The sequence below is a fragment of the Pelecanus crispus genome, chromosome 12 (assembly GCF_030463565.1).
Source record: "Pelecanus crispus isolate bPelCri1 chromosome 12, bPelCri1.pri, whole genome shotgun sequence".
NCBI lineage: Eukaryota > Metazoa > Chordata > Aves > Pelecaniformes > Pelecanidae > Pelecanus > Pelecanus crispus.
Window position 1 is genome coordinate 16,968,622 of NC_134654.1, and position 18,294 is coordinate 16,986,915.

The window sequence follows — 18,294 nt, forward strand, 5'->3', positions numbered from 1 at the left end:
AGACAATCCCATTTTGTTTACTATATATAAAAAAGCAGTTGTACCTATATCTGAAGCAGGGTACAGTATGGTGAGGCTAGAGAGCCTTAAGACATAGTTGACCTATGATAAGTAACCTTGTAGCATGCCGACGTTTCGTAAGGCAGATTTACAGCCACAAGGCAGTTCGGTGGTCAGGAAAGTTCTCCTTCTGCCGACTATTGTGTAAAAGGTCTCTGCATGCAAATGCTGTGACATGGCTCTACTCAGCAGGGGCCGGCTGCGCTTCGTTCACGTCGCTGCCTTTGCTCTCCACATCGTCATCTGAGAGCTCCAGAGAGGCCCCTTCAATGTGCAGCTGGCGTCTCCCAGATCGACTCGAGGAGAAGGTGATGGGGCCCCCCCTCCTGCAAAAAACAAGCAGACAGCAATTGCTGATAGGTCATGTCTCGCTCACAGACCAAGTCCCCATGCTGGTGGCTGCCCCTGAAAGACCTCCCTACTGAACTGTGGGGGAACACGGCAGCATGCTCCAGGCCACCCAAGGGGCAAATTTCACACACAGCATTTTGAAACCTTCTCTTTAACCAAGGGTTCAGTATGCTGTGCGCAAACACGTTCTGGTACTCTGGTATTCCTGCTTAGTTTATACCATCACCTTAATTTGGCAAGTCTCAAGTAACTTAAAATATTGTCTCTGTACAAGCACCAAGCACAGACCAAGTATAAACAGAGTGGGTTCTCTAGAAGAAAAAAAAAATTGACCGCTCATTTGTAAGTGCTGCACTGCACCCCTCCTGCCATTCTTACAAGCCCACTAGTTCAGCTGCTCTCCCTGTTGGGATGGTTTTTGTTCTGCACCAGCCTCACCTTTGCTGACTCCCATCCATACTTGATACAGACTTTGATCTCAAAGACCTGCTCTCAAGGAAAGTGCTGAAACACTCCCACCAGATCGGGATAAAAGGGATCAGTACTAGCCACTGGAAAAGCGCACCTGAGCTGTCTCCTCTGTCACATTTATCTATGGATGGATTGAACTGGCAACTCCAGGGAACCTGCCAATGTAAGCTCCAAAGAGTTCAGGCTCAAGAGCTGTCAGGAATATCCCTGTCATCTGGCAGCTTCTTTGTCACCATCATCAGGCTTGGTCAGCAGTTCCCAGCAGGCTCCAGTTTGACCCATCCCCTAATGTTAGCAGCTCAGCTTCTGCAGTGCCACAGCTGGATGCACCCCAAGGATGTATTATGGAGACAGTCTGTGGGCACACAAGGGCTTAGATAAACCCCTGCCTGCTGCTACTGGCACCACTTACCTTAGCCTGTTTTTCAGGGTGCTGACCTCCCGGCTCAGGCCCTCGTTAGCCTCTGTGGCATCATCCAGCTCACGCTGAAGTTTACGTCGCGAAGCATTTGCACGTGTGGCTTCCTCTTCAGCCTCCTCCAGCTGTCGTTTGAGCTGCTTCATTCTGGCATTTGCCTTTTCCATCTAAAATACAAAACCAGATCATCAGAATCAAACTCAGCAGCTGCAACCCCACGATTTGGGAGGTCAGAGAGGTTAGCTAACACCCTGTCCTCCCTGACCACCCTGGCTGGAGATACCAGAGCTAATACAGGGAGGCTTTGACTGCTGGGAGCTACTCTAGTGGTTTAGTGATCAAGATGGGGGTTCCCTCAAATGTTTTCATTAAAATGCTTCTTAACAAGCCCTTTCTACTCAAAGTATTGTTTTGTATGCCTTTGCTAAGAAACAGAACTCAGAAGCCTTCCACCTACCTGCTCCTTGTACTGGTCTGCATGTCGACGCTCATCCTCCACCTGCATGAAGACTTCTTTCAATTTCTTCTCTGTACGACGGACCAATTTGTTAGCAGCTGCTCTTTCCCTAGAATAATCAAAAGCCATAATTTGTCCCAGTACTTCAAGGCTAGGAACACAAGGTCTGTCCTTTTCAAAAGGCTCTTGTCTCATTGTGTAACTGACACTTGAGTCCTCTTAACATACCTGCCACCATCAACAGAACTTGGTTTTAATATGCTGCAGGCTGGCTGGGATGCAGCTTTGAAATAGTAAAGTATTAGCACTGGAGCAATATGAATATGGTATGCACGCTAAAGAGACGGATAGGGAGGTGCTTCTTCACAATGAGATTCAACAGAGCAGCTTTAAATTTATTGCTAACCAGTAACATGGTCTTCCCACAGATCCAAAAGCATAAAAGGATTGGAGATGGTAACAAGACAGCCCACCTTCAGTCCTTCTGGGAAGAACTACCAAAAGAAAAAAATTTGGAGGACTGAGATGGAAAGGACAGGCAGAAAGCGCCCACTGGAGAAAGCAGACTTCTGCAGAGCACAGAATTCATCTCAAGTGACTAAAGCTCTCATGCCTAAGCTGTTCAACTTGCTTCCTCTAACCAAAGAGACCAGGTGTCTCAAGGGGACATTTCATCTTGTCTCAAGAAAATTCTGCAGCACCGTGTGCATCCTGGGACTAGCAGTCAACATATTCACCTGGTTAACTTCAAAAGTTAGTTCAGCAGTTTCAGTTACAGAGCAAACAGATTCTGAAACTTTCCACCCTAGTCACTTTACAGCTGTCTTGTTAAGTGTGTCCCTTAAGCAGTAGGTTTCTAGATAATAAACCCTAATGCCTGTGCTGTAAGCTCACATCTCAGCCCTACAAAAAACTTAAGGCATGGGTATTTCAGACATTCAGCTGACAAAGCAAACACAGGCAAACAGATTTTTTTTTTCTCCTTACTTGGCTTCCTGCTCAAGCTGTTCTTCTAGCTGCACAATCTTGGCTTCTAGAGTAGAAATTGTTGCCTTGAACTTAGACTTCACAGATCCCTCCAGTTCCTGCAGCTTGGCTTTCAGCTCTTTGTTCTGCCTTTCCAGCTGCTGCCGTGCATTTTCACTCTTCTGGGCAGCACTCCGCTCCCCAGCTAGCTCAGAATTAAGCGTGTCAACCTTTCAGAGGAGAAGAATAGAAGATCATTTGGTGCTATTCAGAGCCTCCACTTAACTGCACACTGAAATACAAATTTCCCCAACGGCACTGCCAACAATGGATTCACCTGCAGCGTGGTCTTTCGGAACCGCTCATTGAGAAGCTCCATGTTGCTCTGCTCTTCCTCAAGCTCTTCCTCCAATTGTGCAATACGAGCTTCCAGACGGCGCTTCTCATCCAGCAGTGCCGACCTAGAAAGGAAGTGTTTGGGTCATGACACATTCAGATCTGATACAAAGCAACCAGCTAGTTTACTTCTGATACTTTAGTCATTGCAAATTGTCATGAGAAGCCACTGTGTCAACAATTCTCTTCATAACAACAAGGAATTTATATCATGAAGACAGATCAATACAGAATTTGCAAGCAGACTACAGAGAACTACAGTTTCTGGTGCCTTAAGTTCTTCAGATGCACAACTAAAACATTTGATGACTCACTTTCCAGAAGCACTGTTCGCAATCTCATCAGCCAACTCATCCCTTTCTTGCTCAGCATGACGACGGGCTCTTTCAGATGCAGCAAACTCCTGCAAAGGAAAAGATTCATTACAGCATTAGGAATCTCAAAACTTCTGCAAACAATTTAGCCTTCTAATAACACTACACAGTATCTCCCAGAAGTGATATCACTGAGGTCTTTAAATGGATAAGCAGAAGCAACAGCTGTAGAAGCTAGCAGGACACATCATCTTGATATTTCACCCCCTTAACTGCCATATGACTGCAATGGATTTACTTCTCCCTGTCCCTGAAGCGTTCCTTGCACAAAATTAAGGAGAAAAAAATAAAATCTGTGAAGATCAGTAACATTCAAGTCCTAAACAGCAGGAGAAAACTATTCTGTCACATGCTCTAATAAACACATTCAGTGTAAAGTGGGCACTAAATTAAGTAAATGTTTCAGGTTCTTACAGAGTACATAGCATGAATGAAAGCAAAGTATAGAAAATAAAAGCTTTAGCACAACAGTAGAAACAGCACTGAATCTCATATTATAAAACTGTATTACGTGGTAGAAACACCCAGGCATTTGCTAAGAAGGACAATTAAATGCTCTGCAAGTGCAAAACTGACAAGTTTGAAGTCCACAAAAGAATGACATGGAAAAGCTCTAGTAAGCTGTAGGTTATCTATAAAGGCTCAAACAGTAAGTGTAGTGAAATTTGAGCAATTGCTTCAAACTTTGGTCTGTGGCTAATACAGGACAAAAAAAGAAGCAGTCTCTCACACAAGGCAATTCTGCTGATACTTGACCTCGTGGCAGACCAAAGAGATAATAGGAGATAAGTGATCATAGCAAGGCTTGGAGATCTTACATGATTTGCCAACTATGAGGGAACACATGCCCATCAAGGAAAGGGATGAGGACCTAAGATGGCAGAGTGATAAACCTCCACAGACTTAAATGGTCCACTGAGGTACTGGAGAGATTGTTAGGTTTTTATATATTTCCAATAACTGATTTTAGTACTGACACTGTGCATTGCACCTTTCAGAGACTCTTGAACCACCTTGCAAATTTTAGTGAGGCATCAAATCTGTTTAAGCAGTAGTAAAGCTTTCCTGCTACCCAGGCAGGGAAATGAAGTCCAGACTACTAGAATAATTCCTACAAAGCCATAAGGAGCTCACTAATGACCTGGGGAAGGGGGGAAGAGAAATATCTCCAGGCTCCAATTTCTCTGTTCAACTCACTAGATTGCTTTTTAATTTTTTTTTTTTTTTAAACTCTGATCTTCCCCTTGCTCTAGCAAGAAAAACAAATTTCTTTGATTTCAGTCTCACCTCTTGGAGCTGGAGTATTTCTGCTTCAAGACCTTTAAGTTTCTTTTCACTCTCTTTGGACTGTGCAAAGATCTCATCTCTGGATGCACGGGCTTCTTCCAGCTCCCGCTGGTAGTCTTTCATTTGAGCCTGCAGTTGGAAAGCAGGGGAAAGAAAAAGCCATGATGCATTAGGACAACCACAAGATTTATTAGTAGCTCTGAAGCATTTGGCCCTTGAGAGGTAAGACCTTCCTCCCAAAGTGGCTCCATTCCACTGAAATACATTTTCAGTTCTTATTTTCATAGTAAGACTTCATTTTCTCATCTTTCCATCGCTCACTTCTCATCAGAAATGGTAAGTCAATCCCATTATAAGACTTCACTTCATTTATCAGTATATTTCTTGTAGGGAAAATACTTCTAGTACAGAGTTGCTCAATTACATTTATTATGAAACTTGGAGAGGTAATGCTCTTGGAATTGACTTTTGGGGAAAAAAAAAATCTATTTACTTAAATTGACTGATGAAACCTATTACTAGTATGCAAGGTAAGAAACTTCTCAGTGTAGAAATAACATAATTCACCATTTTGCACATATAATGTACAAGCACATACTTCTTCCCTTAGGACACTGTTAACACAGGCTGAGATCTTAATTCACGTGAGTTTGACTTGAGATGCTAGAAGAGTAATAAAGTTGGAGAAACTGCATTTAAGTTGTATCTGCATCTTTAGAATACCACCAGTATTCATGAGGCCACTATTTCAGGTACTTGTATGAAAGTGTACAGCACTCGGGTATGAACTCTCTAGCTGTCCTGTCCTCTTGGACTAGAGAAGCAGAATACTGCTAGGTACCAGCATTTCTTGCTTTAACCTACATTCCCTTCTCATTCGGCACCTGGACTCAGTTCCAGAATTGCCCTCATCCAATTGAAGTAGGATTTGAAGTAGGATTGCCAAGGAAGAGAGTGGACAGGGCAGAAAGGCAATTTAATTTGCTGTATGCTTTACATGGTCTTGCCATGGCCTCATACTCCTGCAAATTTGGGCCATGGCACTGAAAATGTTTGGCAAAACTGAACTCTACTAAATGTTGAATATTTTTCTGGGAATGGGAAATAAATCCTTGACACAAGTACTGGCTTTTTCTTGCCAAACTAAAAAGAATAGGCATCTTGGAGCTTTTTAAAAGCAACTGAAATTTACTCGTCCTTTCTCTCTGGAGCATTTTTGGCTGAAAATGCCTTAAAAAGTTCAACTTGAGGAAGCAGCAGTCAGCAAGAGCTGAGCTCAAATCAGTACATTCAAAGATACAAACAAACATAAATTTTAAAAATGCAGCCTAGAAAGCAATACCCATAAATCCTTATGCAAAATCTTGAAATAAAGAAAAATATGACTGTTGAATAGAAGTATGTGGGAGACAATCTTAACTCCTTACCAACAAAAGGATAAGAGTTTTGTGCAGGTGATAAGTTCAGGCCAGAAACTATGATGTATGTCAGCACAGCCAAGTCTAATACTCCTCTTGCCTTCAAGCTACAAATGTATTTAATGAAAAGCAACACCTTTGACAGACTGTCACTAGGAGAGAAAGCAGCTCAGTTGATTAGCTGTGCCTACCTGGAGCTTCCGTAGCTGTTTGATTGCTTCATCTCGAGCCTTGTTTGCAGCTTCTATCTGACCTTCCAGGTCTTTTAGATCCATCTCCATTTTCTTCTTGGCTGCCACAGCAAGAGCCCTCTGTTTGCGCTCATCTTCCAGTTCTGCCTCCAGCTCTCGCACCTGTGAAATCAAGGCATTTAACAGGCTCAGTTCCAAGAATGGAGCAAACACAAAATCCTAACAAAATGGTTGTTGACTCCAAAAGGCCTTTGCAGATCAGAATTAACGTTACTCAGTTGAAAAAGACTACAGAATGTGAGCTACATGGGAAGACACTGCAGATGGCAAAAACAAATCCACAAACTGGAAGCAGAGATCTCTGAACTGACAAAAAGGAAAAAAGACAACTCAGCATCTGAAGCATTTTCATTTCATCTCTTCAGCTACGTAGTGATCAGTTTCTTGCCCAGCACATCTATCCACATTTAGGTATTACTTTAGGGCAGATGTCACTAATTCCAATTGAACCGCTAAGAGGAAAAAAAGAAGTAGAATTGCCTCATTTTCAATAAAAAGAAATCATTCCCTTTGAAACAGCTGTTTCACTAGCATTTACTAGCTGTTTCACTAGCATTTATACACCAACTTATTTTTCAAAACAAAACAAAGATATCTAAGCAGCAAGCCAACATGAATTACACCAAACTTATGCAAAAATAAAACTGAGCCAGAAATGCCACAGGTTACCAACATGAAATATTTTGTTTAAGCAAGTCTCCCTCCTCATGCTAGGTCAAGAGCTCATCCAGTGCAAGATAATAGCGATTTTGCATTGCAGTGAACTTCAAAAGCCCTCCAAGCCATGTTTATTTGTGAGAGAGTGGTGATTCTCAGTAATTGTACATTTTTGTTTTCTTGTGATAAATCTTGAAATATTGGGTGTGTTTTCCTCAAAGCTTAATGTTAATTTAGAACCATGCTTGCATGTTGAGTGTTTTTGGAGGGCCATCAGTAGCAGACTAACACTAACAGTTGACAGTGGCCTATCTTCAACAAGACCTATTCTATTGTTTGTAAAGATTAGTGCTTGGGATTTCTATAGGATGGGATCTTTAAGCAAAAAAGTTTTATTTTTCTGGTAGCAAGTTATCACTGAACCCACAGAGCTTTAACAAGAGAACCTCACACCCTTCCCACTATGAAGCACAGTAAAAAAAAAAAAGTACAGTAAAATAGACATACTTGTTTAACCAGCATTCTCTTTTTCTCTTCATTCTGCTCATCTCTGGCTTGCAGATCTCTCTCAAACTGGGCTTTCATAGCTTGCATGTTCACCTCCAAACGAAGCTTAGCATCTTCTGTGGCCTGCAGTTCATCTTCCAGTTCTTCAAGCTGAGTCCTCATCTCTTCAACCTGTTGCTCTAGAGTTCTCTTTGACTTCTCCAGTTCATGGACCTAAGCCACAAACATTAATCAGACCCTCTCCTTCAGGTATCTCAACATCAGCAGCTATTAATAGCAAAATAAGAAATTACATGCACTCAGTACACTACATTTTGTGATGTTCCGAATTGGACAATGAATCAGAACAGGCAAAGCAGCATCTCTAAGTCTGTATTAGAGAACCCAACAAACATCTATGCAGATGGTTGGAGAGATGAACTGTGCAGTGTCACAGAGAAAAAGTAGTAGTGAGACAAGCTCTCAAATCTAGTGCAGGTGCCATTAGTCATTCAGCCAGCAACTTCTGCTCTCCATGTCTTCACATCTTTTGAAGAGGCCTGATGTTAATAAAAACCACCCCCCTTTTTCCGAGTGTTAATTCCTCCAGAATTTTGGGTTATAAATCAGCTTCAAAAAGTTCTATTTTTGTGTCAAATGTACTTCTCCAGCCAGGGAGTTTTCCTGTGTTATTCCCTATGCAGTATATAACAAGACAGGGTGTGGAAATGCACTTACATTTTTGCCCACATCATCTTTAGAGCTCATTAAGTCTTCCATATCTGCACGCAACTGTTTGTTTTGTCTTTCAAATTCTTCCTTAGCTTCCAGGGCTTCTTCCAAAGCCCGAGCCAGAGACAGCGCTTTGGTTTCCTTCTCCCTTGCTTCTGCTTCAGCACGATCTCTTTCCTCTGCATATCTGGCAGAAATGTTCTTTTCTTCTGCCAGCATCTGAACGTGAGAAATAATTAATCCATCTCATAAGTTCTATAATCAGGTCCTTCCTGCCTCAGGTGTTTTAGTCAATGAAATGGTTAATGCTCTAAGTTTAATTGGCCTTCAGAGGCTGTCTAGTCTCTCAGCTTTGAGCAAAGTGCTAGTAAGAAAACAGGTACAGCTACTCTGGGATGAGATGAGGAAAGCAAGCTACTAATCAAGATTAAGTAAGTTTTATATTATTTTCATCTTTCAGTCTTCACATCCTTTCTTGAGGGATTACAATCTTGAGGGATCTATCTTGAGGGATTACAATAATACTCTTAAGTTTTTGTTCCAATATAATTTCCTTTTTGTCTATAAAGAGCTTATTACTTGATCTAACAATACTCAAAGCTGGCATTTAGCTCACTGCAGTTATAAATGACAAGTTACACTTAACAAAAGCCAAGCTGCTCACAAAAGATTTATCACAGTACTCTAGTCAGACCCTTCTTTATACAAGGCTCATTTGTGCAGTAACAATATAAACAAGATGCCATTTAAAAATCATAGAAAGAAGTAAGATGACAGCAACTAGACTACCTGATCAAACTTCTTCTGCTTTTTCTCCAAGTTAGAAACAATCTGGCGCTGATGATCTAGATCTACCATCAAGTCATCCAGCTCTTGTTGCAGGCGATTCTTTGTCTTTTCCAGTTTGTCATAAGCCATTGCCTTCTCCTCTAGGCGTTGGCTTAAGGACTCCATGTCTTTCAATAATTTCTTCTTATTTTCCTCCAAGCCTTCAATGGTTCCCAAGTCGTCATCTACCTTTTTCTTAGCATCAGCCAACTGAAATTTAATAAAAGAAAATAATGTTCCTTAGTGCATCATGAGAAGGAAAGAAAGGCATAAGGTCCAAAATACAAAACCAGAAATAGATGTTATTGCTAACTAAAGTAACACAAAAAATTGTGAGCTAGCAGGATACTAAGTAGGGGAAAGTCCTGTCCATTGCAGTTAGTTGTACTAGTCATTATTGCAATGGAGAAAGACCACAGGAAATTTTATTCCAAAATCTGGTCTAGCACATGTGCAAATTACATGACATTTTTCTGAAAGGTTTGGGACACCAATTCATCTCACCTGGAATGTGTAGGCCTTATAGAAGTCCTGCCATTTACAACAGCTTACCTGTAACTGCAAGGCAAGCATCTGTTTCTCCAAGTTCTTTCTGGCCTCTTCTTCCTCTTCCTGCTGCTCTTGCAGGTTGTTCTTCTCCTCTTCCAGCTGCCTAATCCTACTGCTCAGGTTGAGCTTCTGGCGGGTTTCTTCCTGAAGCAGCTCCTGTTACATAAACAGGCATATTCAAAGTTCAGTTTGGTTCATAGTGTGTTAACTGTGGCCTTGGGCTATCACCTTCCATTACTCTATATGGAGTTTCAGGTTTGATTATTTTTCTCACAGCATTTTTGTACAAGGACATGCTTATGAAGACATCTAATTTGGGTTTTCAAAAAGGCACTGCTCGTTCATCTTGGGCACGCTTAAACATTTATAAAGCATACTTCTGATCAGGGAATCCATGCAACTGTCTGTTCTAGAAGTTAATGGATGACACTCTTCCATCTTTAAAAGGACAAGCACAGAAGTCACCTTCAAAACTTATTTTTCTTCTTTCAGACAAGCATGTAGAGTCCCTATTTTAAACCACCTGGGAAGAATATATAGCAGCAAATCCTGCAATAGCAGCATGCTTCCAAGTTTTGCTGCATTGCTTAAATATAAAGGTCAGTTTAAAGATAGATTTAATTTGGCACTGGAAACTTCTGTCATAGTGGAAGCTAATAAAAGGTGTAACCACCCCCCACCCCCCCATCCTGTTCCTCACAGACCTCTCCAGTTGTGATTAACATTGTTCAACTAGTCACCACTAGCATTTTTATACGGGGTGGGGGGGGGGGGTGGGGGGGAGTATATTTAAGTGATGAATATGTGTATAAAGCTGCATTATTTAACTCAAAACCAAACACTGGCAGTTTTAAGAACTTAAGCTGTCAGTAAAAGACAGGGTATTGTCCCTCGTGCCTTTCATATACCCCAAGGATCTTATTTACATTAACATTCTACTTTGAAAGGGTTTATTTGAACTAATATTTATCTCCCACAGAGACTAATAAAGAGAAACTGAACAACTACAGTCTAGTAAGTAGTGAATCTCACATAATGAAAAATTAGCTCCATATGTACCAGAGCAGTCATTATACATTGCATTTCACTAGACTTCAATAGGAAATACAGCTTCTACCCAAGGGACTTCCCAAATCATGAATGAAAATGTATTTTCTGTTATGCAGTTAGCATTTCAATAAGGAACAAAGCTTCACTGCAAAGTTCAAGCTTCACCGTGCACACACCTGTGTATCCTGAAGCTGAGATTCCAAACTAGCTGCATCCTTGGCAAACTTAATACCTTTCTTCTCTGCTTCCTCCAGGAGACTTGAGACATTATCCAATTCGTTCTGCAAAGCAAGCAGTCTAAAGGTAACAGCATGCAGCTGACTCACAGCAAAACCTACATCGCACCAGGAGCTAGAACAGCAGAACACAAAACCTCAACAAATTCCAGGTATGGCAAGACAACAATTGGTCCCACTACAGAGATACAACAAGCTAAAAATACCAAAGTTTCATAGAAACATAGAATGCTTTGGGTTGGAATGCACCCACAGCATCTGCCTGAGGGACAGACTGGGAGGGATTCCCCATTCACTCAGCACATCCAGCCCACAGATGACCCCGTGGGGCAGACTCTGGCACATGGGACATACCCCAGCCCTGGAGGGATGTAGAATCATAGAATGCTTTGGGTTGGAAGGGACCTTTAGAGGTCGTCTAGCCCAACCCCCCTGCACTGAGCAGGGACAGCTTTAACTAGATCAGGTTGCTCAGAGCCCCATCCAACCTGACCTTGAATGTTGCCAGGGATGGGGCCTCCACTACCTCTCTGGGCAACCTGTTCCAGTACTTCACCACCCTCATTGTAAAAAATTTCTTCCTTATATCCAGTCTAAATCTATCCTCCTTTAGTTTAAAACCATTACTCCTTGTCCTGTCACAACAGGCCTTGCTAAAAAGAGTCCCAATCTTTCCTGTGAAAGGCCACAATAAGGTCTCCCTGCAGCCTCCTCTTCTCCAGGCTGAACAACCCCAACTCTCTCAGCCTGAAGTTTGGTTAGGAACTTGAAGTTGGATGTCAATCCTGAACTTAAGGGTATAACATAACAAGAGTTAGGCATGCTATTTAACAGAGCACATCATTCCAATATCTGCATTCATACTTAAATGCTATTTTTAATTATAGGACCATATATTTTACAGGACCATTAATTCAGGGATTATCAGGGTGGCAGCTGGGTTTAAAGCATCAGTGCTAGAGAAAAGGTTACTGCCAGGTGCCAACTCTTGCTATTTTAGACTATACTACTTGTATATACAGTGAGTGACCGCCCAAAAGCTTCCTGCCCGAAAAGAACTGGGCCATTCCCTTTTTGAAGCACTTTAGCTTGATTTACCTAAAGTACTCATTGCTGTGGTTTAAGTCAGCCCTGACTGCGTTTTGTCCATTTTCTCCATTTCCCAGAAAAACAGGCATTTACTTGCAATCCCATCCGTCAAGATCCCAAACTTTGAAGCACAAAAGTAAACATGTGGCCATCATCAATCAGTAGACTTTTTTGCTCACACCTACAAATGAGCTCGGACCAATCTACACAATTCCATATCCAAGCCAAAAACCTGTAGGTCAGCTGTCAGCAGAGCCTCCGACAGGACTTGGTCTCCAGGATGGGAAGCCATGTACTAGAAGCCACTATAATTCTCACAGAGCCCACAAAGTTCAGGATTAAAGTCATGGCTGTCCAGCTATCTGCACCCGAGGCATGTCACCACTTCAAGGCCCCTCAAGTACATGTATACTCACATCACCTCCCACATCAGCTACAGACGCAGTTCCTGTAGACCTAGCTGCATCTTTGAAAGTCATTTTTCCTAGCCATTTCTGCATATGGTCAAGGCTTTTAATTTCTTGCATATTTTTCAGCAGTTTAGGACTTCCATGCAGCCTTACCTGCAGCTTGTTAGCTTTCTCCGCCAGTTCCACCCTCAGTCTTTCTCCTTCTGTGACCTTAGCAGTTAGCTCTTGTACCTGAGCATCAAGTTTCTTCCTCTTATGTTCAGACTCTGCCTTGACCTGCTGCAGTACCTTCACTTCACAGGCTAACTCCTTGTTGTCGGACTCTAGGCCTTGCTTGTTTTTTTCAAGATTTGCTTTGAACTAGGAAAAACAAAAGGAAAGAAATTCAACACTTTGTTACATATCAATAAAGTTTTCTGCTAAAAATATTCAGTCCAACAAATCAGGTTTACAAGTTCAAAGATAAAACAAGTGCTCAGCAAGTTGTAAGTAGGGAGTGTTTAAAATGCTGCCATGTAACATTCTGTATGTGTTAGTAAAAAACTAAATTAATGCAAGTTATTCCACTGTCAGATATCACAGGTAACAGTAAGGACCAGAATTGAATTCAACAAGTTCTGGGATGTCAGTGCTGTAAAATGACTGTTAGAGTAGCACTGTAAGTAGGAAGGAATGTGCCCATTAACAGATCATCACGGCTCATCTCACAGAAATAAAAGGAAAGATATCAACTAAAGCTGCCCTGATTTTAGTAGGCGTAGCAGCCTAGAAGTGCATAACAAAACACTTTTCGCCACTGCACTGACATTTGTCAAAAACCTTTTTTAAAAAAGTAATAATTGGCATAAGGGATGTTTAAGTGCCATCCTTACTATATCACCAGAACTGACATCATCTTAACACAGAACCTTTGTTCAAGATTGCAGGGTATTTTTCCATCTTTTCATGCTCTTACTGAGAATATTTAATGAATAAGGAGCAGAAGACATGCATAAAGATCTTCAGGTGAATAAACTATAATTTCCACCAGCTTTAACTACTGTGTTTCTCACTTCGTATTTTAAACTAAGGAAGTGATGTATTCCCTACATAAAAATATTACTGCAGTAGATGAACTGTCCACACATACATTTGTGAATGACCAGAACTATAATTTCGCAAACTAAAGACACTTTTTTTTGGAAGTATTGGAATAATTCTACTTTTGAACAAGACACTTAAGCTACACTAGGAGGAACCATGCCATCCAGGTGTGCCTCCTCCTGCCTGCTCTGGTGGTGGTTACCAGAGAACATAATACAGCTGTGTAAACTGGCAAGATACTCCACAGATATCTAGCACTGGAGGTCACAGTACAAGCATGAAGTTAAGAGTGGCTGGAAGAACTTCTACACTACCTGTACTCACAGTTTGTTATTTGTGAGTGCCAACATTACAATTACCCTATTTGGAAACATTCTGCAGCTCACTCATGCAGAGAGCTGCTTCTGTCCAAATAAGCACGTGGGCTGCTGGAGAATTCCTACAGAAGTACTATGTGAATTTATCTCTAGATGCACCATTTCCAAGTCTAATGAACGCTTTTCAGATAGATGCCAAGAATGCCCAATAGCTGCAATATATTCAAACGAGCAGGATATATTTGTTTCAGTTAGAATTGTTATGCATGTATAGAGGACAACTTAGGTCTGCAGATATCAGTGGAAAGGACCACAATACTTGTGTTACTTATAAGAAGTCCTGAAACAGAAAAGTGTATTTCTGTATTAATTTTATTCTCACCCTTTTGGCCTGTTCAAGTTGTTCAGAGAGCTCTTCCAGGGCAGTAGCATGCCTCTGCCTGATTTCCTGGATCTGTGCTTCATGGTTTTTGGTTTCCTCTTCAATTGCTTTCTTCAGTTCAGCCACTTCCTGCTCTCGCTTTGTCCTAGAGGAAGCATCAATGGTAATCAAAGTCAACATTTTAGTCTTTTGTAAATTAAAGACAAATTTTAACGGTGCATTCTTACACAGACGTGTGATCCTACCTCAGCTCTTGCTGTGCTGCAGTGGTATCCAAGGTATCTTCCAGTTCAGTTTTTAAAGCCTCCAACTCTTCACTTAAATCTCTTTTCTGCTTTTCTGCCTTGTTGCGTGATGCCTTCTCAGATTCAAGGTCCTCCTGGAGTTCTGCAATTTGAGCCTGTAACTCTCTTATCACTTTCAGTGCATTGTTTTTCTGAACCGCTTCTTCATCGCCTCTGTTAAATAGAGGCACAACAGTTAATGATATTTTGTAGCTTCAGATCTATTCTCATAACAGTCTATTATTAAGTTATGTACACAAATGATAACTCAACTTTCCCACTAGAATAAACTAGACCTTCTAAAACTTCATACACATACAGATACACTAGTAGAATGATCAAGCTTTCAAGTTTACATTCAAGTATTCCAGTTTTGTAGATCTCAGCACTGTACCAAAAAATGCACTGCCTGTAGAATTTTCTCTTCCTGCAAAATTATGGATCATTACTCAAAAAATACAAAAGGTGTTTAGTTTATATTATGTGGCTGCATGACTACCACACAAATCTTTCAATGATTGAATAGGACATATATTATCAAGTACTTTGAGCATTAAGAAGTCTCTCCAAGAATTACATTGTTTTTTCCCTCCTGAGGCTGAACTCTAGGAGACTAAAAAAAGCTTCTAGAGCCCAAATGCTATTATACCCCAGTGAAACATTGCTTTTGGAGCTTTGTAGAGCAAGGATGTTGCTAAAACACTCCATTCCTTCTTTGCCATGTCTACTCACAGCACACAGGTGTCTAGAGATGCTCTAGTACAAACGTGAACTGGCTTCTGCTTTAATGTTCCCAGTTCTAACTGATAAATTTGCAGTCAGCTGAAATTCTGTCTGGAAAAGTAGGTTTCTACCACGCTTCTGTAGTCATAAGCCCCATCATGCTCTGACCTAGCAAGAGCAGCCTGCAATTCTTCCTCTTTCTTGGCCAGCTGGATCTTCAGTTCTTCAATCTGGGCTTGCAGCTCAGCTATTTGGTCCTGTAGGTCTGTTGTTTCACCATCAAGTTTTCTTTTAGCTTTTTCTAATTCTTGACGGGTCTTCTCCTCCTTTTTTAAGCGCTCTAAGGAAGAAAAAAAATTTGTAAGCAATGTTTTCTCTTGTCATCCTCAGAAGGTTCAGGTGCAGGGCACCAGGGTGGAAAGATGGGTGGGAAGTTTAATATATGCTGTGTCAATTCTTCCTCCAGTCTGCAGCTGGAAGGGTGACTGGGAAAGATGAATAGCAAAGTAGAACTGTATGATTTAGATAGAAAGTCAAGAAAAAGTCAATGACTGGAGAAAAAAGTTTCAAGTAAGGGAACAGAAAAATAACCTCATCCCAACAGAAAATAAGGAATGGAATCTAACAGAGGAAGTTTTTGCTGCTAGGCCAGGTGATCACAGACATCAGGATTCAAAAATAAAGAACAACTACGGACTGTAAAAAATGATGGCTTGCATAGTTTTGGAAGGGCTAGGCTAGCCTCCAAAAGGTCTACTGGAAAATAGTATAGCTTAAAGAAAACTTGGTGTCTTGGGTTTGTGTGGCAAGGTTTCAGTAGCAGGTGATCTACAGGGGTGGCTTCTGCGAGAAGCTGCTAGAAGCTTCCCCTATGTCCAATAGAACCAATGCCAGCTGGCTCCAAGACAGACCCACCGCTGGCCAAGGCTGAGCCAATCAGCAACAGTGGTAGCACCTCTGGGATAACATAGTTAAGTGGGGATGGGGCGGGGATCAAACAAAACACCAGGACACAAACTGCAGCTGGAGTGAGAATATGTGAGAGGAACAACTAGGCAGACACCAAGGTCAGTGAAGAAGGAGGGGGAGGAGGTGCTCCAGGCACCGGAGCAGAGATTCCCCTGCAGCCCATGGTGAAGACCATGGTGAGGCAGGCTGTGCCCCTGCAGCCCATGGAGGTCCATGGTGGAGCAGATATCCACCTGCAGCCTGGGGAGGACCCCACGCCAGAGCAGGGGATGTGCCCAAAGGAGGCTGTGACCCGGGGGGAAGCCCACTCCGGAGCAGGCTCCTGGCAGGACCTGTGGACCCATGGAGAGAGGAGCCCACGCTGGAGCAGGTTTGCTGGCAGGGCTTGTGGCCCCGTGGGGGACCCATGCTGGAGCAGTCTGCCCCTGAAGGACTGCACCCCATGGAAGGGACCCACGCTGGAGCAGTTCGTGAACAACTGTAGCCTGTGGGAAGAACCCATGTTGGAGAAGTTCATGGAGGACTGTCTCCCGTGGGTGGGACCCCACGGTGGAGCTGGGGAAGAGTGTGAGGAGTCCTCCCCTGAGGAGGAAGGAGCAGCAGAGACAACGTGTGATGAACTGACCACAACCCCCCATTCCCCGTCCCCCTGCGCCGCTCGGGGGGGGAGGAGGTAGAGAAAAATTGGGAGTGAAGTTGAGCCCGTGAAGAAGGGAGGGGTAGGGGAAAGGTGTTTTAAGATTTTGTTTTATTTCTCATTACCCTACATAAGTTCTCACTCCTCTCTCCTACTCAGTTTTGATTGGTAGTAAATTAAACTGATTCTCCCCAAGTTGAGTCTGTTTTGCCCATGATGGTAATTGCTGAGTGATCTCCCTGTCCTTATCTCAAGCCATAAGCTTTTTTGTTACATTTTTCTCTCCCCTGTCAGTTGAGAAGGGGAGAGCTGCTTTGGTGGGCACTTGGCATCCAGCCAGTATCAAACCACCACGCTTGGATAAACCATTTTTGCAAATATCTATGCCACTATCTCACATCCCATTGATATTTAGCAAGACTGTGCAACCCTGATCACTTCCAGTAATTTATTTGTGTAGCCAAGACACTCCTGCCCTAAGGTATTTCTTTGTGAAGACCATCCAGTTATCAGTGCCATAGCAATAAAATACTTTTATATGATCTCCTGTTGTCTGATTAAGATAGTTACTGGCTGCATTGTTTACAGTTAGCTAATGACCAAGTATGTAAATATATTTAAGTCACAGGAAGGTTTTGCTTAGCATAGCATTAGCACAATTCTACATGCATTAGCATAAATCTAAGTTATTAGACTTGTTCAATACTTCGTGGGTCCTCAGCACAGAGATTTCTCTCACACCCTTCCTATGCCTGCTACTGGATCAGGTCATCATCTTCTACATGGAAAGTGAGCCATGTTCAAGAATCATCTCTTAAAGCCACCCAGGGCTATTTGGGATTTTCCAGATGATCTAAAGTAACACTGTTTTTCTCTAAACAGTTCCTCATTCAAATAAATAGCACTTCTCCCTCTGTTTTTACATTATATTTCTGGTGAGTGACAGTTAGAACAGTGTCATAAGACCCAATTTTGTAATTGAGAAAGCTCATAGCAAACCAAATTAGGGTTCCCCCCCGCCAAATTTCAGTACCTAGCAGTGCCAAGACCCTAGCAGAGAGACCTTAATGGCTTCTTGAATCATCTCAAAGAGTAAATATCATTTTACTGTGCTTTACTAGCCAAGAAATTGCATGCCTTACATTTAAGCTTTAGTTTCCATTTCTAAGGTCATCAGTCTTGGAACAGTACCATAACCAAAGACATCTGTCAAGTATCTTCAGAAACACTAGCCATAATACAGTGAGTGATAAAACTATTTCCAAATTAGGGCACAGAGCACAACTTTGCCTTACATTTTGCAACTTTGACTTGGCAGGTTATTAATGTTGCACAATAGCTATTTACAGCTGTAAGTAATTAAAAAAGCAAAATCAAGAAAGGTTACGTAAAGGTGACAACACAGGGAAAACA

At 42.0% G+C, this 18,294-nt stretch overlaps 1 protein-coding gene across 4 annotated transcripts in view; it reads right to left on the reverse strand.

Annotated features, from left to right (window-relative positions):
- Positions 1 to 241: 241 nt before the first annotated feature.
- The window catches only part of MYH10 (myosin heavy chain 10), a 102,902-nt gene continuing 84,849 nt past the window's right edge, over positions 242 to 18,294 (reverse strand). For 3 of the 4 annotated variants that reach the window (XM_075720037.1, XM_075720036.1, XM_075720035.1), the window contains 17 exons: positions 15,444 to 15,615; positions 14,514 to 14,726; positions 14,269 to 14,413; positions 12,640 to 12,846; positions 10,928 to 11,032; positions 9,705 to 9,857; positions 9,114 to 9,362; positions 8,331 to 8,543; positions 7,614 to 7,826; positions 6,390 to 6,551; positions 4,781 to 4,909; positions 3,434 to 3,522; positions 3,061 to 3,184; positions 2,745 to 2,953; positions 1,758 to 1,866; positions 1,295 to 1,467; positions 242 to 386 (listed from right to left, as the gene is read on the reverse strand). In XM_075720037.1, the coding sequence (XP_075576152.1) occupies positions 242 to 386; positions 1,295 to 1,467; positions 1,758 to 1,866; positions 2,745 to 2,953; positions 3,061 to 3,184; positions 3,434 to 3,522; positions 4,781 to 4,909; positions 6,390 to 6,551; positions 7,614 to 7,826; positions 8,331 to 8,543; positions 9,114 to 9,362; positions 9,705 to 9,857; positions 10,928 to 11,032; positions 12,640 to 12,846; positions 14,269 to 14,413; positions 14,514 to 14,726; positions 15,444 to 15,615 (2,810 nt within the window). Of the gene's footprint in view, positions 387 to 1,290; positions 1,468 to 1,757; positions 1,867 to 2,744; positions 2,954 to 3,060; positions 3,185 to 3,433; positions 3,523 to 4,780; positions 4,910 to 6,389; positions 6,552 to 7,613; positions 7,827 to 8,330; positions 8,544 to 9,113; positions 9,363 to 9,704; positions 9,858 to 10,927; positions 11,033 to 12,639; positions 12,847 to 14,268; positions 14,414 to 14,513; positions 14,727 to 15,443; positions 15,616 to 18,294 lie in introns of those variants that run through there. The other variant, XM_075720038.1, reaches the window with a different exon arrangement.